Source organism: Epinephelus moara, chromosome 18 (assembly GCF_006386435.1).
Source record: "Epinephelus moara isolate mb chromosome 18, YSFRI_EMoa_1.0, whole genome shotgun sequence".
Lineage (NCBI taxonomy): Eukaryota > Metazoa > Chordata > Actinopteri > Perciformes > Serranidae > Epinephelus > Epinephelus moara.
The window spans coordinates 9,082,782-9,108,235 of record NC_065523.1 but is presented as its reverse complement, the minus strand read 5'-3'; the positions used below and the strand labels follow the sequence as shown (position 1 = coordinate 9,108,235).

At 39.8% G+C, this 25,454-nt stretch overlaps 3 protein-coding genes across 6 annotated transcripts in view; 2 read left to right on the top strand and 1 right to left on the bottom strand.

Annotated features, from left to right (window-relative positions):
* mettl23 (methyltransferase like 23) lies at positions 1–7,473 on the bottom strand. 2 transcript variants are annotated; one of them, XM_050069484.1, is made up of 5 exons: positions 7,338–7,473; positions 1,287–1,391; positions 909–1,146; positions 749–833; positions 1–438 (listed from the first exon to the last, which is right to left on the bottom strand). In XM_050069484.1, exons 2-5 carry the CDS (start codon positions 1,368–1,370, stop codon positions 267–269), a joined length of 579 nt encoding a protein of 192 aa, XP_049925441.1. In that variant the 5' UTR covers positions 1,371–1,391; positions 7,338–7,473; the 3' UTR covers positions 1–266. The 2 variants fall into 2 exon arrangements, with proteins under 2 accessions (XP_049925441.1, XP_049925440.1); XM_050069483.1 differs by lacking the exon at positions 7,338–7,473 and adding an exon at positions 2,144–2,412 and having other exon boundaries at positions 2–438.
* On the top strand, positions 2,532–19,839 carry jmjd6 (jumonji domain containing 6, arginine demethylase and lysine hydroxylase). The gene is made up of 6 exons (XM_050069473.1): positions 2,532–2,959; positions 4,572–4,960; positions 7,365–7,651; positions 12,627–12,762; positions 13,650–13,788; positions 17,032–19,839. The coding sequence occupies exons 1-6, from the start codon at positions 2,831–2,833 to the stop codon at positions 17,161–17,163; spliced, it is 1,212 nt and encodes a 403-aa protein (XP_049925430.1). The 5' UTR covers positions 2,532–2,830; the 3' UTR covers positions 17,164–19,839.
* Positions 19,840–22,046: 2,207 nt separating this feature from the next.
* Positions 22,047–25,454, top strand: part of si:ch73-366l1.5 (FILIA-N KH-like domain-containing protein) — a 38,027-nt gene continuing 34,619 nt past the window's right edge. For 2 of the 3 annotated variants that reach the window (XM_050069479.1, XM_050069480.1), the window contains exon 1: positions 22,047–22,429. In XM_050069479.1, the coding sequence (XP_049925436.1) occupies positions 22,199–22,429 (231 nt within the window). In that variant the 5' untranslated portion in view covers positions 22,047–22,198. The remainder of the gene's footprint in view (positions 22,430–25,454) is intronic. The other variant, XM_050069481.1, reaches the window with a different exon arrangement.

Below are 25,454 nucleotides of genomic sequence, written 5' to 3'. Positions count from 1 at the left end.
CACTAATCTGGATTTTTTTTAAACACACTTTTATTAAATGTATAAAATGTGACTTTTCTTTAGAACTATAGGCCCACATGTTTAATAATGTCTTATATTACTCTCTCTACGTTCTTCTATGATAAAGACATTTTCTTATTCCTGTAATCACTCACAACATTTAAACACTGTAGACACAACTAGTCTCAGTTTTTCCTGAGTTTGATGTCAAACAGACCCGTCTGGATAATGTGATCAACATCTTGTTATTTCCTCTGGGGAAACGTTTACAGTCCAACATCCTCTGTCTTCAGCGTGATGATCATCATGAGAATGCTTTTGTTTCCTGGAAGAGTCGATCCAGCCAGCTCAGCTTTATCTGCATCAAATGTTTCCAGCTGAATGTTGACACAGTTCAGCTTCCACCTGTGGAGCAACGCTTCAATCGACCAGTCGGCACTGAGAACCGAAGAGGAGGAGGAGGAGTTGGAAGGTTAAAACATAGGCAGTGATACAAACCACAAATGTCGAGGTTAAAAAACTGTTGGGTATTTTAATTTACAACGAAACATCATATTCTATAAACTCTTCATATGTTTTGTGTGCAAAAATTTCAATTTGTGAAGAAACTAAAGCTGTCAGATAAATGAAGTACAGTAGAGGTATAAAGTGGCATGAAAAAAGTAAATTCCAAGTATCTCAAATTTGTACTTAAGTACAGCACTTATTCAAAATGTATTTTAAAAAGTGTGATTGTATTTTTCAGCACCTTCTCTCCTGGTATGTGGTCCAGAACTGAGCTCTGGGGTTTTTTCTTAGAAGAAATACAACAGTCAGGAGGACATCTTCAAAATCTGAAACAGGGTACAAACGCTTAATCACTCAGGTTGACATATTTTACTACAAGGCCACAAGGATGTGGAACCAACCCTGTGGCTCATAGAAGACGTCCGATCCCAAGATGATGTCCAGTTTAGGAAGCAGAACAAGATCAGGTGAGACTTCCCCCCAGGTGATGCCCAACACTCCCACATCATGGAGGGTATTGGCTTCACAGCTGCGCCTGCAGTTCTCCAGACACAGTGGAGTCTTAGCATTGTCAGACAAGATCACCTTTGCACCGCACCTGGCAGCCACCACACCTGGTAGACTCACACCTGCACCAAGCTGTGTAGAGAGAGAGAGAGAGAGAGAGAGAGAGACAGAGACAGAGAGACAGAGAGAGAGGGAAGGAGACCTCAGAAAGTTTTTCCAAGATGGCAACTCAGCCTCAGATCCGAAATGTGAAATGAAACTTTCCTTCTTACCTCCAGCACTATCTTGTGTCTCAGCTCTTCTCTTTGTGTCCATAGATACTGAGCCAGCACCACTGCACAGGGCCACACATACATCCCATATTGTGGATCAAGAACCTAAGAGTGCAGAACACAAATAAACTGCTAGTTAACAAGAAATAGTGAATAATAACAAAACATAACTCGTATATTCATCTTTTTAATGATGCCTGCATATCAAATGTGCCAGACTAGTTTAAGACAGACATTTGATTAATTGAACAGATTATTTAAAGTCCTCTAAAGATTGGCTCTACATCATCCAACATGAACTATGTTGTTTCACTGTACATTGTGTTTGCATCGTATTCTGACTGGTGGCTCTGTTGAAGCAATCTAGTTATATTAGTTCAGTTTGTTTTTTTGTTTTGTTTTTTCATCATAAAAAGACAAATTTGGTACTAGATGTATGCCGAATTGAAGACATGAGTCCAAAGTTAAAATCTCTTCGTTGTTGTAGCAGGTACAAACCAATTATACACCCACGGTTAATTTCAATTACCCATAAGAGGCATGGCAGTTATCTACGTTCAAATTTTATTTAAATAATCACATCTTATTACTGGATGTATGCCGAATGAAGGGGAGGGCTCTAATGTACCATGCCCGCCCTGTGTTTGTTCTTCTAACCAGTGCATATCATTTACATACACAGTGTTATCTTAAATTCACATATTTTTCACGCGTTAGCAACTTGATTCTATAACAGCACAACATGGCACCAGGACGGCGACTAATTTATGGCGTAAGCTGAAGTCACTTTCACAAAGCAGTCTATAAAGAACTGCTGTACATGAACTATAATGATATATTTAAAAACTCAAACACACCTCAGGTATGGAAACGGAAAGTGACTCCTGTGTGTTTTTCTTGTCTTCAAACGTGAAATCTTTGCAAGCTATGCAAGGTGTTTCGGTTCCACTGGGATCCATCATGCGGGTAAGTAAAAAATGTAATCACATAATTGCATCGCCTATTATGAAAAATTCGTAGAAAGCAATTTCATTGATATTTATATTGATATGTTATTACGAGCTGCCATGCTTACAGATGTCTATTTCCGCATCCACCACAACACTAGAAGGGCGCTTTCACAGCCAATCAAATCAGCGTAAATGCCTGGCGGGAAGGCTTATTCTACATTTCATCCAATCAACGTTTTGCTCTTGCGGACACTGTAGCCAATTAACGTTCTACTCTGCAAAAGGGGCGGGCATTACAGTTTGTCAATCAGTTGCCTAAGCATTGAGCAAGGCAAGCCTTTCTTGTTAGCTATTTATCAAACTGTTTAGTGCGGGCAGATTTCTTAAGTCTTCTCACATTTGTTTGTACATATTTGAAAACGTGTTTAACACATTAACCGACTTGTAGTTTTCTTTTCTTATCAAATACATAAGGTGAGACTGTCGGTAGAGCGCAGCTAGCCAGGTATCAGATCAGGCTAGTGAATGTGTATCTGTAGTAGCCCCCGTGTTAGCTCGATAGCTAGCTGAGCAGCGGTAACACTCAGAGGAGGAATGAACCATAAAAGTAAGAAGAGGATTAAAGAGGCGAAACGGAGCGCCAGACCCGAACTGAAGGATTCAATAGACTGGATAAAACACGACTATCACCAGACTTTTGACGTGTCACAACGCACCGTGAAGGTAATTGGCAATGTAGCTTTTGAAGCTAAGCTAACATGAGCTAACCGCAACTTGCAGCATGAGTGCAGCTTGTCACGTAGACACCGAGCCGGTGATACCCTGAGTCCTGTGATATGATTAGTTTAATTTTAGGCTCCGACCACTTTTATCTTACTTTTTCAACACACTTAATGTTAACAACTCTAATATGGTTTGTATATTATACGTTACATTGAAGACGTTAGTATCTGTTTTTCACATAGCTTAACACTACCAATATGTAGTGGTGGTTGAAGTAATCGTATTCTTTAACTAAGTAACGATACTCATGCTACACTGTGAGAATACTCTGTTACATGTAATGTCCTGCATTGAAATTGTTACTTCAATGTAAATATTTAAGTATTATTAGAAAATAAATTAAAGTATACAAACGTTTTATATACTCTTATATATTATGTCATTAGATTATGATGACTGCTACATTAAAGTAAAAGCAGGATTGTAATATTCTAGTTGGTTGAGATGGAGCTCATTTTGAACTAATAACCAATGATTTTCGTTATGGATTAATCAACTGATTGTTTTCTCAATTTATCAGTTAATTGTTTGGTTTGGGAAAATAGAGAGAAAAATGTGAATTTACCCAGAGCCCAAAGTGACACCTTCACAGTGTTTGTTTTGTCCAACCAACATCTCAGACCTCAGCATTATTACTGATACATGACACGTATTACAGTTAGTAATAGGAAAAGCAGCAAATCTTCACATTTGTGGGGAGTGTAATATCTAACAAAGCATATTTTGTCAGCTCTTCTTATGCTTTATGTGTAAACATCTTAATTTGCAAAATAAAGTTGTCAGTTAAATGTAGTGCAGTAAGAGGTACAGATATTCCCTCTGAGTACCTCAGATTTGTACTTAAGTACAATGTTTAAGTAAAGTTACATTCCACCACTGATCTCTTAATGGCCAATATGAACAGGGGGAATGAATACAACAAGTAGCACCTTTTGAATATTCAGATTGTGAAGTTATCCTTTATAGAACAGGGTTCGCAACCAGGCTGCAGACCTGCATGAAGTCAACACCTGTAGCTGTGAGTGGTCTGTCACTAATATTAGCAGGAGCGTGAACAGTCACAGAAAAACAAAATGGAGAGCTGCAGTTATTTAAAGGATGTAACATTAGAAGAAACTCTCATTCTCAGTAAAGTGAGTTGAGGTGTAGCCATAGCTGATGTGTTGTTATGTTGTGCCACAGTTTGTTTGGGAGTGCCCTTAATTTACAAAAGAGTTGTGTCACAGCACTGACCTGCATTCCTCAACACAGGAGTGTGTTCTTCATTTACACACACCCTTTGCTTTGTGTCCTGATATCAGCCCCAGTTTATATTTAAAGTCTTCAGAAAGATAAATACGTTTCCATTTTTGTACAGCACAGCTGTTCTGAAGCTACAACTCCATTTCCTAATCCAAATAGAAACAGATGGACATGTCTTTGCTCAAAGATTAGGCATATATTAGGTTAAAAGTCTTATAGTGTAACAGACAGATTATTTTGTCATTCAGATGGACAAAAGAGAACTTTGGAAATGCCTTCACAACACTAAACTGATAAATGCTGTGTACAGGACAACGTTGAGCGTGTGGATGCCCGACATCTTACTCCTGAAGAGTTCATCCAGCGTTTCGAGCGGCCCTACAAGCCTGTTGTCCTGCTCAATGCCCAGGAGAACTGGCCGGCTCAGGAGAAATGGACTTTGGAGCGCCTCAAACGCAAATACCGCAACCAAAAATTTAAGTGTGGAGAGGACAACGATGGATACTCAGTGAAGATGAAGATGAAGTACTACATGGAGTACCTGGAGACTACCAGGGATGACAGCCCGCTCTACATCTTTGACAGCAGCTACGGCGAACATGCCAAACGCAGGAAGCTGCTGGAGGACTACCAGGTGCCCATCTTCTTCAGGGATGACCTGTTCCAGTTTGCAGGAGAGAAGCGCAGACCACCATACAGGTTTGATCTTTGTGAATTAAACTTTTCAGCTAAATAAAGTTTCTCTGTGGAGTTTTAGACCCCCATGAGCACCCCGGAGCTACTGCTAGATTTGAAATACTTTAAAAAATTGGCTTTTCTAAATGTTTTATGAGGGGAGCAGTGCACTTTTATTTGTTTACAAGAAAACTCTACAGGATGCTTTTTAATGACGTAGCTGTTAAATGATAACAGTAACTTAGGGCTAATTAATCATTTCATTTAACATGAATCTATTAATCTAATCAAATAATTGTTAAGTGTATAAGAGGTATTTATTTATTTTTCCCCCATATTAACTTTTAAAGTTTTAGCAGTGTTCAGCGGGACGTTCAGTGTGACAGCGGCATTCATGTAATATAGTAAACAAGCTAACAGCGCTAACAACAGATCGGAAATGTGCAAGAGGCGAAATGGAAATATTTTTGTTGACACTAGATATCAAACAAAAGCCAGAGACAGTGTCATATTTGGTATCTATGAGCTGTAAATTCTAGGCAGAAGAGAGAAGACATTGTTATCTCGGAGCCTTACGGTAGAAAGTTTCTCCTCCTGTGCTGCTGCATCACGTACGCAGCTGTCTGTACCAAGAGTAGCATGAAAGTCAAGCGCACTCACTCTGCAGCAAAATGTGGGGACCCCAACATCCCCAGAAGTACACTTTAAGCCAAATAAATAAACTACTTGACGTTAAGCAGTCTCAGTTGATTGAGGGGTCTCTGACTGATGATTTAAATCTTCAACTTTCAAGGGGCAGCCCAAATGTCTTCATGTGTCTTGTTTGTCAAAACATAAAGATATTTATTTTCTAATGATAAAAGCAGCAGACTCATTATTTATTGGGTCAAAATGTATTGCTCTCTGCCTTCCCTGATTGGGTGTTTTTGCAACTTCAGCATAGAGGATCATGATGTTTATGACAACATTAGTGATGTCTGCTGCCTTTCCTTCAACACACAGCTCTGCTCACTCACCAGAGCAGCTCCAATGTGCATTTGTCTTTGTCCATGTGTGACATGGCAGCCTTCAGTATTGATAGGCTACTACTCATGATGTGTAACCAATCAGATCGAGGCTACAGAGTGATGTCTCCCACTAGAAGTACTCCATTTGGTTTAGTGGTGGGGTAGCGCCTGGGTAGAGCGTGCAGGAGGTAGGATGTGACATGGATTACACCGCAGTCACGTAGCCGGTTCGTAATTTGGTCATTAACAGCTCCTGAATTTCATTATCTCTTCTAGTTTTGCGTCAGTCACATGATAAAAACATCATCAGAACGCCCAGTCACTTGCTGTTTATTCTCCAGACAATCACCTGCTCTATTCAAACATGGGCTCAATCGGATATCCACGGACTTTGTACTAGGGAGCTGGGTGGGTAACGTACGATTTAATGTCCAATCCAACTGATTCGGACATTTGCATTCTCACATACAGGTACTCCAGGTAATGTCTAGATGATGTCAGGTTTGCAGTGCATGTTTGAAACGGGCTAGAGAGAGGCAGTTGCATCACAGCCATTTTTCAATAATGTATTTAATTGACTATCAGATTTTAAATAGTAAAAAAAAAAACGAGCACAGATTCGAAAATGCTGCATGCATTGCCATGCCCCCTTTGAGCCAATTGGCATGAACACACACACACACACATACACACGCTTGACCAAATTTCAGCCTCCTAGGGCAAAAACTGTGGCTGCCAAGGGTGTTTTTGAATTTTGTGAGCCAACCATTCGACCACCAGACCAACTGACAGAGTGAGCTACAGAGCTGCTGGTCTCATTACAAAAGTAATGAAATGATTTGTAAATTATGGAGTAATATAGACATAATGCACTGTCAAAATAAAGCATTTATCTTGTTCTGTCGATTATCCCTGTGTTTACTTTTCCCTGATAAGTTGTAGAGAAATTAGAAACTTTCAGCGGGTAAAATCAGCTCTATCTTAGCAGACAGAAATATCAAATAATCAGACTGGTGGCATAGTGATGTAGTGTTTAGCATTGTCGCCTCAAAGCAAGAGGGTCCCTGGTTCGAACCTGGGGTGGGGAGCTTGAACCCCAGAGCCCTTCCTTGCAGAGTTTGCATGTTGTCCCTGTGTCAGCCCCGTTTTCTCAGGATACTCCAGCTTCCTCCCACAGTCCAAAGACATGCAGGTTAAGTGGTGACTCTAAATTGGCTGTAGCCGTGCAACCCTCAACAGGATAAGCAGATACAGAAAATGAATGAATGAAATAATCAGACTGAGAGGGACAAAATGAGCAAATACAATCTGACAGACTTGATAACTGTCAACAAGTTTTAGTGGTGAAAAGAAAAAGGGGGGATGTGTCAGTGACACATGATGTTAGAACTCACCCAGTTTGTCCTCTGGTCCCCTCACAGGTGGTTTGTAATGGGCCCGGCCCGCTCTGGCACCGGCATCCATATCGATCCACTGGGCACCAGCGCCTGGAACGCCCTCGTTCAAGGACACAAGAGGTGGTGTCTGTTCCCCACCAACACACCCCGGGAGCTGATCAAGGTGACCAGAGAGGATGGTGGCAACCAGCAGGATGAGGCTATCACCTGGTTCAACGTGGTTTATCCTCGAACGCAGCAGCCGAACTGGCCTCCAGAGTTCGCACCGCTGGAGATCCTCCAAAAACCTGGGGAGACCGTTTTTGTGCCTGGTCAGTGAAGAAACTTTTTCTAAATCCTATCAATCCTCCATGAGGTTTTCAACTGTCTGTGATTCCTCTGAGAAAAGATTTCTGAAGAACATATTGTTTTACCAAAGTCCTTAGAGCTAACTAGAGTCTGGAAATATCCTTTTTTTCTTCTTGTCAACAAATCCCATACCACACAAACCAACAATGAACTGATCTTACTAAGAAGTAGGGATGTCCCAATGAAGTTTCTTACACCTTGATCTTATATGAATGAAAGATTAACTGGAAGGAATGTACGGCGACATGGGGACCATGTACATTTGTGTTGTGATTTCGATCTCGGTATCAGAGCTGTTACACCCCTAGTGTGTTGACAGTTTAGATATCTTTGTGTATCAACACAGTGAAACCAATGTGACCTAAATTCATCTAATGCTAGAGCTGGATTAAACCCAGGATTTAGACTTCACCTGTCTGTCTGTAGATTAACCCACAGACAACAATAATCTGTGTGTGATGTCTGTTGACTGACTGTTGTGGTGTATATTATCCTCTTGCTTAGTCAACAATATGATTTGACCCACACAGCTTTAGACAGCTTCAGTCAGACAGTTTTGGCATCAAAATAAAATTTAGCTTTAAAAAAGAAACATTGGCACTGAAGAATTCTCCACTGAAAAATTAACACAGACATATCAAAAACTGTTTTATTCTGATGGGGTTTTTTTCTTCTATGACAAGCTTTTTTTTTTTTTTCTTCATGACATTTTTTAGTGTCAGTGGTGTGTTTTTTTTTTGTTTTGTTTTTTCAAGTTTTACTGGTTTGGCATGGACAGAAGTGGTTTGAGGGCATACTAGAAAATGTCACTCCTCTGGACCCACAGTCCGCTCCTTAGCCTCCAGCATCACCACAGGTCTAGCATACAATTCCTGACATTGTTTTAAATCCACTGAAGATATGTAGAGCTACAAATTTTCATAAGTTTAAATATGAGGAAATTGTCCAAATGTCCAGTGTGCAGTACTACATTATTCATTTGCTTTATATGGTTATAGGAACACATTGTGCAGAAATCAGTGGCACTTCTCAGTAAACCAAAAATGGAATTCATCGTATTAGGATGTCACATATTCAACAAGATTAATAGATGCTGTGTAATGTAATGTCATATATATAAAATGTGATAAGTGATTGCTGCGATGAGTGGGTCTTCATCCTTTTGGCTGCTCCAGGCATCAGTACTGTAACTGCACGAATAGACACATCTAAATCCAAATGGCGGCTGGCTTGTTAGTTAATATATTTGTGAACACGAGCTACCCTCTCTCAGAGCCAGAAAACAGAGAAGGAGGGATCAAACTTGTGATGTCATCAAGTATTTAGTCGGAGTGTCTCCATAGACAAAGAATGGGATCCTTTTTTTTGTGATTGTTGCGGGCAAAAATCCTTGATTATGCGGCATGTTTTCTTAAAAAATATGCGGGATATTTATGCAGTTTCATGCGATGAAATTGCGGGAACTTGCAGAAATTGCGGGAACTTGCAAAAACTGCGGTTTGATGAAAAAGAGGAAAAAAGTGATTCCCCCAACACCCTGTTCTCACTAGGCTACTACCTTAATGTAGTCATTTCTAATTACTTCCTATGATAAGCAAGCATACTACATCACAGAAAGTGCAGGGAATATTTAAGTTCTCATCTTGTTTTATTTCAGACCTTAATAAACACATGGCTCAAACTTACAAAACATTGCTGAGTCAAACAAGTTCTGTAGCTAGAATATGCTACAACTTATGTAAAAATAAATAAATAAAATATATATTATGTCATGAAGGCTATGGAGAGAGATCCGTTTTTGCGCACCCGCTGGTTAAGCGCTTTTTGAAAGGAGTCAGGCGACAGAGACCTGTCACGCGCTCTTTGGCACCGCAGTGGGATTTACCCCTGGTGTTACGCGCTCTGGGAGAACCTCCCTTCGAGCCTCTGTCACAAATCTCTCTCAAACTACTGTCATTAAAGACAGCACTTCTCTTAGCCCTGACTTCGTAAGAGAGTGAGTGATTTATGTGCGCTTTCAGTCTCCCCGTCTTGTCTCGTTATCAGAGATGACGGGAGCGCAGCTACTCTGAGGCCGAATCCCACATTCATGCCTAAAATCATAACCAGCTCTTTTAGATCGAGAGTTATTTCACTGGAAGGTTTCTTCCCTCCTCCCCACAGGAGGAGAAGAAACATCACACCGACTCTGCCTAGTGCGCGCTCTGTCTCATTACGTGACGCGCACAGCAAGCCTCAGAGAGACAAAACAGTTGTTTGTACATTACAGAGAGCGTTCACAAGGAAAAACCCTCTTGCAACGAAAATGCGAGGATTATGAAATCATGCAAGCCCCGCATATTTCGCGCATTTTACGCGGAAATCGGTGATTTATGCAGCAACAGTGCGGCGTCTTTGAAAAAATGCGGCCCCCGCATGAATATGCGGACTTTGGCTGATTATGCGTTGAATTATGCGATCGCATAATCGCGTTTTTCTGGAGGGACTGTATAACCAAATAAGCTTTATTCTGTTGTAGTGTTCTCAGCTCTGAAACAGAAAATGTTTCCATATACTCAGATTGTTCCCATGAGTGCTCTCAATGTCATCTAGAACATCTTTTACCATTCATTGTCTATGAAGCAGCTCCAGATTTTATACTTTATGACGTCACAAATTTGAGTTTTAGCATTCTAGTTTTTGGGTTTGGGAGAGAGTTGTTAATGTTTTCTAATATTTTTGGACTGTCATAGACTATAGGAATGACATGTATGCATTTTGAAAATGGGCGTTAACTTGAACCAGCCTGTTTCTAGATCAGAACATCGGCAGAGATGAAAAGAATTACATTCTTGCACTCTGGGAGTTCCAGGTGAACTCATCAAAGATATTACTTTATGCAGGATGTACAGTGATGCCGGTGGTTTAGGAGCGGACTGTGGGTCAAGAAAAGTAGCATTCTCTCCACGCTGTGCAGATTATATGTAAACTACACTCTCTTTCCGCCTCTTCCTCAAACCCTTTCCCTCCATGTAGGGCTGTTGTGGTAAAAGAATTTGTGGTGAAGCAGTGACTAGGGTCGTTTAACAGAGCGAAATGTGGTATTAACAGCTTGATCTGACCACAAACTCAGAATCTAAGTGTGTGGGAAACACTGAGGGGTAATGAGGGGCGCAGTTTTTTTTTTCTGCGGAGATTTTTGTTGTGCCTGCTTGCTATGATACGAAATATCTGCAGAAGTATGAATATCGGCAAAATATAGAGTACTTGCTGGAGTCTTATGCTGGATGAAGGAAAGCGTAAAGCACACAGGGACCACTGGATACACCCTCCATTCTGTGTGAATTCAGTATTAATATCTCCTCCATTGGCGTTGTTCAGGGATGTGACAGTTGTTCTTTGTGGTAGGCTATTTGTGCCGCCCATCCTCCATGCATGGCTGGGTAAAAACTGACAGTGATGAGCAGCTGCAGCATTTTACCCAAACATTTTCTTAACTCTTGGCAACAAGTAGAAAAACTCAAACATGCAGCGCTCAGCGCAGAATAGTCCCTTACTGCCTTGACACATTGAAGTCTTAAACAAGGACCTAGCCCCATGAAATGGGAAAAAAAGTAATCTAAGCCGTTGTGGCAGTTGCTTGCCATCCAACGTGGTTGGCTTGTCAAAGGGGCGTAAATGCAATTGCAGTTATTGCAACAGCCCTACCTTCACGTCAAAACAAAAAAGTTTAAACTGATAAAAAAAGAAAAGAAAAACCTGACACTGAAAAAAAGTGACAAAGTCAAAATCTGAAGATTGTCAATGAAAAACCTCTGAGAATGCAAAAATAGCTAAATGAAATAATATAATTTTGAATGCCTGTGTTTCATTTGTCACTCAAACTTTTTCCAGTGCCAGTGTTTCCTTTTTTAATGCCAAATTTTATTTTTTTTGCCAAAACTTGTCTGTCACTGTTCTAGCTCCATACCGTCCTAAAATATTTCATAGATTGTTCACAAGATTCGTTTTACTAGTTTTTTGTTTTTGCTTTGTAGTGTATCATAACTTAACACAGTTCAGGACTTTATTGATGTATTCTTGACAAAGTCTTAAATATGTTTTATTTTATAGATATATTAGCAAGTTGTAATTAAACCATAACTAGTCCATACCCGGGGATGTGTTATGTATAGAGGAATAAGAAATCAAAAACAGTATATTAGAGGAGATGCAAAATCAGAGCACTGTAAATGCACTGTGTAATAAATATTAATGTAAGACAAACAATGCACACTGTATTTAGAAACATGCTTTATGGCAAAATACATGGAGCATAGTTTTGCCTGACAGCACTGAGGCACGCGCGTGCGCAGGTACACACATACAGGTTTCGATCCACAAGTGTTGGAGATAAAGGCTTCCCAGCCAAACTGTGGTCCCAGCGCAGGTGTTTTCGAAGTGGTCTCCATGCATGCGCAGCTCACGCTGCTAATGGTGCTCACAGTATGAATGGATAGTGACTAAAACGTGAATATAAACAGTAGAAATGTGGGAAAAATACAAAAACGGCATGGTGGCTGTCTGCATATGACCCACGCATGTGCAGCTCGCGCTGCTAATGGTGCTCACAGTATGACTGGATAGTGGACAAAAACGCGAATATAAACAGTAGAAATGTGGGAAAAATGCAAAAACGGCATCGTGGCTGTCTGCACATGACCAAGATGAAAGCCTATGTGCAAGTTCAGAGAAGTAGGTCAAAGCAGTGAGGAGGAAAACGGATGATGACAGACAGACGGACAGAGGGACAGATGTTTCTCCATTTAATAGTAGGATAGTAGGATAACAAGCAGCCACACAACATGTCAGCAGTCTGAAAATGATGATTTAGTTGCAGTTGTAGATGACAAATGAAGCAAAGCAGCGGCTTGTTTTGTTTGTTTCTGTTGTTAATGGTAACTAGCCATGTGTCCACAGGCGGTTGGTGGCACGTGGTCCTCAACCTGGACACAACAATCGCCGTCACTCAGAACTTTGCCAGCACGACCAACTTTCCCATCGTGTGGCACAAAACTGTCCGAGGGCGACCCAAACTCTCCAGGAAGTGGTACCGGTAAGGATTCAACATCGCTTTCACATCAGAAACACACTGAGTAGATCACTGAAGACTTTTAGTAGTACACACCAGAGATTAGACACATCCAAGGACATCTGCCAGTCTTCCAAATGCAGGAAAAAGTCTAAACTGAAATAAACTGAATTTTGAGGCTATGTAAGGCTGTAATCACAGTGATGGCTTTTTCTGTATGCAATGACAGTTTTTGGATTAATTCACAGTGAGATGCTTTTCTTAAGTTTTTTAACCCCTTTTTTTTAATTTACAATTTCATTACCTGCGCTCTTTGGGAAATTGATTAAGTTGTTTTAGTCAATCGCATTTGAAATACATTGTAAGTGAGAATAAAGACATGTATCTGTCCACTACAGGACAAGGGAGTTCTGTTAAAGTGACAGAAACTTGTGTATCAGGACTGTGATGCTTCAAAACACAACAAATCTAAATGCTAAAGCCTCAGTACACCATTTTACATTTTACTGCATGAGATCTCCACAATACATATTTGTAAAAGACTAAAATGTGTCTAAAGGTTGGCATTTTAGTGTAGTTATAAGAACAAGTTATGTCATTAATAAAACATTACATGCAGATTCAATACGTAGAGGTGTGGTTTGAATACATATTTATAGTAGATCTTAATAGAATTTGTGAATGTTTTACAGCTTTATGTCTTGTTTTCTAACGTTTCTCTGTAGCTAAGTCATTAGATCTCATCTCAGCCTGTTATGAACATGTAACGTGTTGATAATGTGGTATCTTTCTAAGGTAAAACGTGTAAATGCAGATGTCATTGTACTCAGAAAACCTTGTAATTAGAAAGAAATGTTTGATAGTTTTGATTTACTTACTCAAAGTGTGTGTTTTCTTCCTGGTTGTTCCAGAATCTTAAAGCAGGAGAGGCCGGACCTGGCAGCGCTGGCTGACAAAGTGGACCTTCAGGAGTCGACGGGCATCGCATCAGACAGCTCTAGCGACTCTTCATCATCATCATCCTCCAGCTCGTCTGACTCTGACTCTGATGTATGTGCTTAAACACACACAAACATAAACACACACTGAGGTATCCGTGTAATTTATGAGGGGTTTGGTTTCAAGACTGCATACAGTGAGACATACTGTCATATCATGTAAAGCTGGGTTGACATTTTAGTTTATCTTGTGCACACATACACACCCACACACACACACACACACACACATACACACACCATGAGACTCCACAATACTAACAATAAAACACTGAGATGAAACAACACAGTAATGTCAAACCTTTGCATTGCAGTAGTTATCTCTACATAATTACATCACCTCCGTAGAGACTTAAAGTAATCAATAGAGCACACACATCCTCTGATTATAGATCAATCAGAATGGATCGCCCTACTGATCTCCATCACTATCACACCTTTAGGAGTAAAGCCAGGACCATGTTTGGCTGCTCCATTTCTTGGGTAAATACATACAAATTTAACATTTTATTAAAGCATGTTTTACAGTTTGAATTGTGGGCACAAACTCAACGCAGCTTTTGTTTGATAACCTACCGTTCTCTGTAATAAACCTGTTCTACATAGTGGTAATGACTGTCAAGTGACTGTGGTCGGCGGTATCGCCACTCGACTTCCTTTCCCCCATGGACACCTGGAAGAGGGAATGTTAGCCGTCTTTCATTTAATTAGAACTGACAGTCATTGTTGTGGAGCAGCAAATCAAAGAGTTAAAAGCTGAAGTAAGACATAGTGACTTCTGTTGTGTGAGAGAGACAAAGTTCTGCTGACATTTGAGTCTGAACTAAGGTTGCAAAATTTGCAATTTGCAATGTTCAAGGTGGAAACTTTCCATGGGAATTAAAAAGAATTTTGTGGGAATTAATGGGAAATAACAGAAATGAAATGTAACAATAGGGTTATTTGTTTAGGCCATATTTACCATAGAGACAGGGCACAATTAGGTCCAACCCACTCTGGAGGGGAAAACAATTCATCGCTCTCCACTGACTTTGTAATGTGTGAAGGTGCCTGTGTGCCCCATTGTCACTTCTGTCTGCTAGCAAACAACAAAATGGCTTAAAGCCTCTGTGTGGTGGGATGCGCTACCAACAGGATAATTAATCCAGAACTAAGTTTTCATAAGCTGCTGACTCAAAAAACTGAGCCTTTAAAAAGGCAAAAGTGGACGTTACACTGGGGATGAAGAACACTCAGAGCTCAGCCTCACAAAGACTCAGAACGGTGACTCTTTTTTGCACATATGAGAACATTCCAAGAGGACTCAGACCTCTCTGAAGCAAGGTTCGGTCCAAGTTTGCATCAAGTCCGGCAGTGCGGTTGGCTTAACCTGTGCACTGTGAACACAAAGCACTCCAGGTTTGCTTTGCTCTTTGCCATTGTATTTAGCCCTCTAGATCACATGCTATTGCACTGGGACTGGCTTGAAAAAACAGACAAAACTACATCATTCTGTAACGCTTGCAAAGGCACAGAACAAGGAGTAGTTTGGTGCACAGAGGATACTGCACATCTCCAGATGTGGAATGCAGAATACATCGAACAGGAGCAGTCTACAGCACAGAAACACTAAGGTTTCCCTCCAATTTTAAGTTCATCTGAAAGTGAGGGGCTTCATGACTGCACTGCAGTGCCATGTCAAAGTGAAAACATATCTACATCAACATATATATTATGTATAGGCTATAGTGTGAACAGAAAAAGAAATGAGGCCCCATCAGAGCTGAAGTTGTCCAGAAAGCGAACTGACAATGTGAACTCAGAAAGAACTGAGTCCCTTTTATGTTGGTCCACTGTTTTTTGGTGCACCTCAAGAGGACTGAGTTTGGTTTGTTTAAAAAGGACTATATGTGAAAACACCGGAAGTTGAAGTGGGTAATCTGGCGAGACACAGTGTAGAGGTTGAAGCTAACAGAGCTCTGCAAAGCCTGGTTTTGATCTTTGTTAGGGTAACTGATAATCTTACCCGCCAATACTACCCAGTTGTTGTAAATATCAAAGTACTTTACTTCTGGCCATTTAGTGGGATCATTTCTCCAAGATAAACAATGTCAGTGACACTGAGATAGACCGACAATATTGAGTTTGTCAAGAAAATTTTTCTGATTGGTTTTCCATCCGATGGGCACAGCTTTCAGAGTATGTAGACTATTCAGAGTATGATGCATTAAGCTCCGTCTTTATGTCACATGCAGATAGAACCTTCTATCATTCATTCATTCATTCATCTTCTAACCGCTTCATCCTCTTGAGAGTCACGGGAGGGCTGGAGCCTATCCCAGCTGACATCGGGCGAGAGGCAGGGTACACCCTGGACAGGTCGCCAGACTATCGCAGGGCTGACACATAGAGACAGACAACCATTCACACTCACATTCACACCTACGGACAATTTAGAGTTATCAATTAACCTAGTCCCCAATCGGCATGTCTTTGGACTGTGGGAGGAAGCCGGAGTGCCCGGAGAGAACCCACGCTGACACGGGGAGAACATGCAGACTTCGCACAGAAGGGCTCCCACACCCGGGATCAAACCGGCAATCCTCTTGCTGTGAGGCTACAGTGCTAACCACCACACCACCGTGCCGCCACCTTCTATCATATCATAAGCAAACATTATTGCATTATATTACAGTAGAAGTGTAAAAAAAAAAAAAAAAAAAAAAATCAGTTTAGTTGAGCCTTCTTGATATTGTTTGACTCATTTAACATTCTCTATGACCATAAAGAAAATCAAAAACAAAGACTTCTCCTCAAATAATAACTTTCATCTCATAAAAAATGTAAAATACAATAAATTCTCATTAATTGTATTACTGTAGTAATATAATGAAACCTTCCCTGAAAGCATGTACTCCTTTGACTCAGACAGTAGTGATCTGTGATCTGTACCTGTGATGGAAGAGTGCTGCTGAGTGCAGTGCATAGTTACAGTTTAATTACATGGGCGTACTTTTAACCAAAATGTGCCTTAAAACCTAGAATTCCTTTTTTTCATGTCTTTTCCTCCCAAAAAGTTCACTATTAAACAGTACAGTTGTCATATTGAAATTGTGCAAAATTCCAGAGCTTAACTTACCAGCTCCTTGCAAACCAATATGAACGCACTGTTACAATCCCTGCTTATATAAATCGTCAATGTCAGGGTCACACATGTCAGTGTGAAGCAGCCAACAGGTGCTCACATGTGACGCCTGTAACATAATACACATGTAACATGTTTATCAGTGTGTCTGAACACGTTGTCCTCCTGCAGGCAGCATCAGGCTCTGAGGGGGACGCCATGTCCCACCGCAGGAAGAAGAGACGGACCTGCGGGACGGCGGCCAACGGTGACACCAGCAGCCAGGACGACTGCGTCAGCAAGGAGAGGAGCTCGTCACGGTGACCTACGGCCACCTCCGTCCTGCCTCCACCCACCTCCAGCTGGTGACTCCTTCGCTCATGAACACAGAAACAGCTGCTTCCTGTCTAGTTTAGGTAAATGTCTAAACCCCTCAGTGAAAAGCGTTGTTAGATTTAGGAGGAGGATCCACTGGAGACCTGTCACCACTGTGCTTTCAATCAATATTTGTTTGTGTGTGTAGCGTCTGTAGTGTGAGGACATGGAGGAGAATATGAAGAGAGATTATACCCCGTAACCAGACTGGGGAGGGTACTGGGGAGTATGGTGACACTGGGAACTTGTTGTGGGCTTTAAAAGTCTCTGAGCTGCGTTGTAATGTGAGCCTGTTGAGAAATGAAGGGATGGGAATATTTCTGAGGGGCGTCTGTGACTGTAAACATGAAATTCAGCCATCAGAAGAGCTGAAAATCAACAGTGTCTGTAGTTTAACACCCTGTGTCACTGCAGCAGTACTGACACATCTCTGTACATTTAGAATATATGTTAAACTTGGGCCTCTATTTTCACATGTGTAAAATGGCTACATTCGACTTTTGTGTTATTGTTTTGTTCTTTTTATGTGCTAATTGAAAATACTGAGACACACTGGGGGGAAAAATCAACTCACTGTTTTGTTGTAATGCACACATAATTTGAAGTAGTTTACATAAGCTACTTTAAAACACTAAGACAGCACAGTTGACACATTTTCTTCATATTTCAGGGTGTGCAGCTGGAGGTGAATGCTAATTTGTCTGCAGACTGATAGTTGTCAGTGAGCTTTTCTCTGTAACTGGGGAGGTTCATGATTGTTAGCTCATCTTTCCAGGCGAGTAACCGTGGTGAAACTAGAGGCCCAAGTCGTCTTTAGGAGTCCATAGATTGGTGTCCATTAATGACCATTCAAAATGAAAACTGACCACCAAATGTCATTTAAAACTCTGGTGGCTTTTCCGTAAACTGGTTGGAGGTGTTGTCATCTCTTCTAGCTGCCTTGGTGATTTAACTTCATGCTGGAAGTGTCACTTTAGTCATCTAGCCTTAAAGAAACAGAAGAGTTAAAGAAAACACATGCATGTAAAAGCATGGATTCAGAGTTACGCTGTATTAAATACCAGAGACTGAAGGTTGTGTTGCAGCAGCTCGGCCTTCACTTTGATGTTCTGCCTGGTTTGTGCCAAAACGCAGCAAATGAGAGGAACTGTCCAGAGGCACAGAAGGCTGGCTTAATGTGGAGTCAGATTGAGTTTGTAGTCGTAATAAATGACAGCAGAGGGCACTAGACACACTGCTGCTGTTTTTTAAATCCAGTGGATGTAAGAGATGGTTTTGGAGTCTGATAAGGCTGGTGTGTTTCAGAATGAACAGAGTTTATTAGCATTTATTAATCAGGTCGTGCATCTTGTCGAGGTTCAGCTGAGCTTTCAGTAGAAGAAGAGTGAGTGATTCGATGAGCAACTAATCACTGATTTACTGTAGATGTGGCAGAGCCTGTTTGTTCAACACGGAGTCAAACATCAACTAATAAATATTTTTATCAATGATTAATTTGCCAATTAGAGCTGAAACATAAATTGGTCAACAAACTAGAAATCAACAGCTGCCGATTCATTTGTCATTTAGTTTTTAAAGCAAATGTGGGGAAAAAATATCTTGCTGCTTCTTAAATGTGACTATTTTTTTGTTTTCTTCCTCTTCTGTGATATTTAACTGAATGATAATGGGTTTTGCACTGTTGGTCAAACAAAATGAGACATATGAAGGGAACTTCTTCCTACTGCTGACATTTTAAAGACCAGTGATTTTCCCCCTGAACAACCAGAGTGACTTGTACTTTTATCCCAGAGGTTACTCTTGCAGTTACCAGGAGGAACATGGAAAGATAACTGAAAAAATAGCAGTTATGATTCAGTAAAATATCCACATATTTGTATTTAGGAATCAAATAACACCGAAACAGGATTGCAAGTTAAACCATCAGCTTTGATAGCCAATGCTATACAGGAAACACCTGCACACCACCCGAAGGAGTATCTGAGCTCATCTGACAGTAATGGTCGTGAACCCATTGTTACAGGTGATAATGAAAATGAACATTATATCTTGATTAACTGGCTGATTTAACATCAGAGATAAGTAAAATATGTATTTTCAAATGTCCCATTTTGACCAACCAACAGACCAAAACCTAATATATTCAGTTTACTGTGATAGAAAACAGAAAATTCTCACTTTTTTGCTTTAAAAATGTCTTAAATAATTAATAATTTACCAGAATAGCTGCTAATAGGTCTTCTGTTGATCCACAATTCTTACTGAAGCTTTGTGCAGCCCTTACTAAAAGCCTGAGTTGCGTATAATGAATTGTAAAGTTCTCCAGATGACGTAACTTGCTGTATGTGTGCAGTTGATATGAATCTGTTGCTTTAGACTTAAAGTGCCTATAAAGAAGCTTGTTAGTGTGACTGTTGGGGAGGTTTATGTGTTTTTATCTGTTCTTAAACTAATTTAAGGCACTGTGTTGGTCTCTGAGGTCGGTCACATAGTGTCGTCGTCTCCCCCCCCCCATCCTGTAGGTTAAATGTTTATGAAGTGAATCTGAGGAGCCTCTTCACACTCAGACAGCCCCTGATGTGATAAATTTCATTTTTGATCAATAAAATCTTTTCTATGACTCGAAACATGTTTGACTACTCAGTCATTTGTTATTTTTAACCAGTGTCTTTTTGTCTATAAAATATCAGTAAATCTCAAAACTCCACAGAGCCCAAAGTGACGTCTTCAGATGTTTTGCTTTCTGACCAAAGTCCAAAGATACTCAGCTTATTGTGATATATGACAAAGACTAAATCCTCACATCTGAGAAGAGCTGAAATCTGTAGCAGTTTTTCACAATATATGCTTGAAAATGAATAATATTATGAACCAATAATTAAAATAACATAAAATTCTGAATTTCTAAAAAGAAATTGATCACACAAGGAGAGCGTTTATCATGGTGTTCAGAGCAGGCAGCAAAGGCAGCCAGAATGTTTACCACTGTGAGATTCCTGGCCAAAGTACACTTGATGTCTTCATAAGAAAAGCGAAGAGTAGCCTGGTAAGACCATCCTAATGACATGAGATCTAAATTCTGTTTCACTCTCTGTATCAGTCTGGACTTGCAGGAGTTCTTGACTTGACAAACTCCTTCAGCCAGAGTAACAAAGCAGTGGGGAACATCTTCATCACCAACAAAGCCAGTGGATAAACCAAACTTTTGCAAGGTCCAGTCAGCGAAAATCTGCAAGTGCATACCCTTGTTTTTGTTTAGATGTTATTGACTCTATTTTGGATTTATTCTGGATTTTGGATTTTAATTTTTGGAAAGTGTATGTGGTGGCAGTAGGGCCAGACTGATAGAGAGGGTGAAACAGAGTGTTGAGCTCACGTCATCAGGATGGTCTTACCAGGCTAGGCAAGAAGTTTGACGCAACAGAACAAACCTTCCTACACAAAGCTGCCTCAACGTCACAGTCACTTCTCTTGCCTGCGCTTTATAACTGAACCAAATTCAGACATCTGCGACCAAATAAGTTTGAAAGACAATGCGGGTAATATCTTTGAAACCTAGCAACACTACTTAACAAATATTAAGTTCATCTCAACATGTATAAGTGATGCAGTGATGTCAGAAAAGTAAACACTATCTTTTCTGCCTAAGGAAACCTTTATGGCTGCGTTCATTGTTTCCATGGACACTGAATAAACAAAGCTGCTCTAACACTGAAAATTAAATTAGTTAACTCATTTAAAAAACTATATTTTATAGGTAGTATCAGTTAGTTTATTCTCCTTTGGGCTGAGATGTTTAACAGTGAAATGTCATCCAGGCCCGTCTGGAAAGACTGAAATAGGTAAATGCAAGTTTTCTAAGGGCTAGCCTGACAGTCCCAAACATAAAGCTTAGTTGACAAAGGATTCCAAACTGGATAAGAAAGTTAGAAGCAAACTTTGTGTAAAGTTGTTTGTCATCTCCAACATTGGACAGGCAGCCATAGTAAGCCAGAAGGGCAAAAGCACTGTCATCTTGTCACATCATCCTCTGATGTGCATTTCACTTCAAAGGCTTTGGTGTAAATGGATTTGTATGAGCTACAGTACCCTCCTACAATCTTCTGACAATCATTTGGCAACATGATAGCATACATATTTGGATTTTAAAACCATTTCTTTACTCAATAAACATCTAGCTGTTTGTACTCTGATGTCAAATATGTTTTTGAAAAATCTGTCCCAGCGCATGGAAATTTGAGTCTGGAAAAGTATGTAATCCTGAAATGGAAAATGCAAAGAAACCCTGAGAAGAGGTGATATACTGTCTTTACTTTAAGATGTACTGAAGCTCACAGTCCCACTTCATCAGACCGGCTGTTGCAGCAGACCTGAAAATCCTGAATGAGGAGGAAAACAGCTCTTTGTTGGGATCAAGTTCACAACTTTAAAACTATAATCAGTTCTTTTCAAATTCTCATTTTATCTCATTTATTAAATTAATTGGCAGTTAATTTTCTTTCAGTTGACGCATTTATTAATTGACTAATTGTTTTAGCTTTACCCGTATAACCTGTTGGGTAGTTTAATTAAAACTATGCTTTATAAACGCTTATATTTTGTGTGTAAAGATGATAAATGTAGTGCAGTAAAATGATGTAGTGGAGTCCAAGTGCCATGATATGAAAGATAAAGTGCAAATACCTCAAATACTTGTCATACACACTCTGATATTGTATTCTTAAAACTGTCAATACATCAATATCCTGTAAAGGCTTTTATTTTGAAACTAATCCGGAAGTGTCAGTGTATGATGTCAGCTGTTGTGTCTGGTCAGCTGTTGAAGTTAGATTGTGCTGGGAGGCGGGATGCAGCTCAGTGTGTGTGTGACTGCAGCCTGATTAACACACACCGTCCTCCTCCCCCGGCACACACACACACTGAACACACACACTCCTAAACACGCACTTTAACTTTTTAACTTTTCATCCATAAACCCTCCATCATGGATCTGGACCCGACCTTCGTCATCCCCGCGATCATTTTCACTGTCGTTGCGATTTATTTCGCTTCATCGCTTCTGAGCAAGAAGCCCGCCGCCTCCTCCTCTGCCGAGAGCAAGAAGCCCAAAGTCGGCTACGGGGACGAGATCCCTCCGTCCAGAGCTCTGGGACAGCAGCTCCGATCCGAGCCTGAAGCCTCCCCGCGGCCACAACCTCCAGCCCCGGCTGAGAAGGTAAGATCGATCGATTCTGATCAATTTATTGGTGTTTGAAATATCCAATATTGACATGTATACTGATTTAAAGTTACCAGAAACAATATTGTTTATTTTCCCCACACAAAATAACCAATTTTTAGGATCAGTTTATAATTTCTTTGTCCACAAAAGCCTAAATAAGCATAAATGTGCTCAATATATTGTGTATAAATGTATATAATAATTTAAAAAAAAAAAAAAAAAAGACGCATTTTCATGTACAAAAAAGTGAGGTTGACATTACAAATGACTTTAAATTCCATATTTTGACAAACCTACAGTCAAAAGATTAAAATATATTGAACTTGCAGTGACATTTGAGAACACTCATGTAGGCCTATTTCTAATTTATATATTTTACATTTTTGTAACCTGACAAATTAACTGTTTAATTAGTCTTTGGAAAGAAGTTTTGATGTGACTGAGCTCAGAGATTTCATGTCATGGCTTCTGGTATTTTTTATAGGAATGATTTGATTCAGGCCAGTGCCGGACCTGGCACATTCAGCAGCCTAGGCAAGCCCCCCCCACCCCCACCAAAATTATCATCATTATTATTAATATTACAAACAAGAACTAATGAGAAATCAACAACATAGCTAACAAACAAATCAATTTGGTATATACAAATTTGCAGATTTCGTCTTTCTTATTTTTCTTTTTTCTGTACTGCGCCCCAGATGGCTTTTTCTTATTCATTTTCTCTTACTCTAATGCTCTTCAAGTAAACTCCACTCCACCACACCCATCAGTGCTCCATCATGTTCCAACTGTGGTGATCACTCACTAATGAACATATTAACATTAACTGCATTGCTGGAAGTGGAGGTGGTACTCTTAATTCAGGCCAAGCCTTGGCGTTAGATTTTAGTGTTATCTTTCCCTTATGTTAATGTTTTGTCAATTCCTAGGCAGCCGCCTACGCCCCCTAGTGGAAGACCCACCACTAATTTATGGCTGAAACAATTTATCGCTTTTTCAGTGAATTAAAACTTCCCTGGTTCTATCTTCTATAAGGATTTTCTGCTTTATTGTCATGATACTTGCGTTCAGCTAAACATAGTCTTGTCATTCCAACATAATGCATGTCATTATTGTAAGAATAACAGAAAGCACATAATAAATAACTCATGTTTTAAGATAATTATGCTGTTGTTTAAATGTTTCATGGACCCACTGCATCCTCTGAGCCACAGTTACACTGTAAATACACTGCACATACAGACATAATAATACTACTGCAATATTTCAAAGAACTACGCTATCAACATTTCTAAACAAGGATCCATTATTGGATGGATTGTGACATTCATGTTCCCTTCAGGATGAACTGTAATAACCTTGGTGATCCTCTGACTTGTCCTCCAGCGCCATCATCAGGTCAATATTTTAATGCATCTACTACTTTATGACCAGATACCTGCAGAACTAATGACATTCCCATCAGCCTCAGCTGGACCTTGTGTTTACTGATGATTAGCTAATGTTAGCATGCTAACATGGCAAACATACCAAAACATTTGCGTGTAAGCATTGTCTTTATTAGTATGTCAGACAGCAGAGAGCACCACCGATGCTAACAGAGCCAACGTTAAAAGCAAAAGTCATGAACTTTGGAAGCAACGTTCTTCCTGTTTGTCTGTAAATCCAGTTTACTGGTGGAAGTTGTCTGGATGGTATTTATCGCCACTCTGTCTGTTCTACCTGAGAAAACAGATGTTTTCAGCAGCTGGACTTGTGTTTTGTACAGTGAGAGAGCACTCCTCTCCATCATACAGGAAATAATTCATTGATATTGAAGATAATATTCAGTTGCAGCTCTTGACATAAGTTGGAGTAACCTATTTAATGTTTATGTGGTTGGTAACAACTATTTGACTTTGGTGTAAGTGCTACATCTGTCACATAAATGCATGGCCTACAATGAAGCCTTGAGACTGTGCAGCTTTTTGTTGTATTTAGATGATTTCAGGAGGGCTGCAATTTTTAATAGTGCATTTTAATTAGCGTATTTGTAAATTAATCTGAAGATTATTTTTGTGGTGAATCATCTCATTTTTTGCACTGGAAAATGCTGGAAAATGTGTGAAAAGAATGCTGGAATAAGCAGGTGTTGTACAGTTATAACAAGTAATCTACTGTCAAAATAGTTGTTGATAGATTAAGCTTGATTTTTGTAATTCAGTTAAAAAATTATATTTATTGCTGAAATACATATAGATTTGGTAGTAATTAAGGGCCTTAAAATGTGAAAAAAACTTTGTTGCTATAAACAAATACAGCCCAGTCGCAAGAAAAAGGTTGGCATTGCATTTTTCTGCAACCACAGATACTTCACATTTGTACATTCAATACATAGCATGTTAACGTTCTAAAGTTAGATATTATATGAGCTGATTTTGTCTTTGTGAGGGGTAGGAGATGGTGGATGGCATGACACCCTGGTGAGATGGCTGCCAAGCTGCAGACCACCAAAGACCCCAGTTTGAGAACAAACCAAAACATGATCTTTTCCTGACTGTAACCAAGTGGTTTTTGTACCTAAACCTAACCACACCTTCACTACAGCATTGTTAAGAAAAACTTTCAACGTATCCGCTACAATGTAATGTACAAATGTTATATAATTGTGGTTTGCAGAAACAGTCGCTATTTTTTTCTGGTGAGTAGGTTGAAAAACGTTTACTTTAAAGTAGGGCTGGGTATCGATTCAGATTTTCCAGATCGATTCGATTCGATTTTCAAGGACTCAGTTCGATCCGATTCACATTTCGATTCGATTCGATTCGATTCAATTCAATTCAGTTCAGTTCAATATCGATTCAGTCAAGTATATTTCAATTATGATACAAAATTTGCTTGGATATTAAGATATTTTCTGAGAACTAACGAAGTATATTTAACAAGGAACCCTCTGACCTGGTGCATTACTATTAAAAATACTGTTTACATTAAGAATTGACCCCAAAGCAGTACATTAGTCATCATGTACTTTTATTTA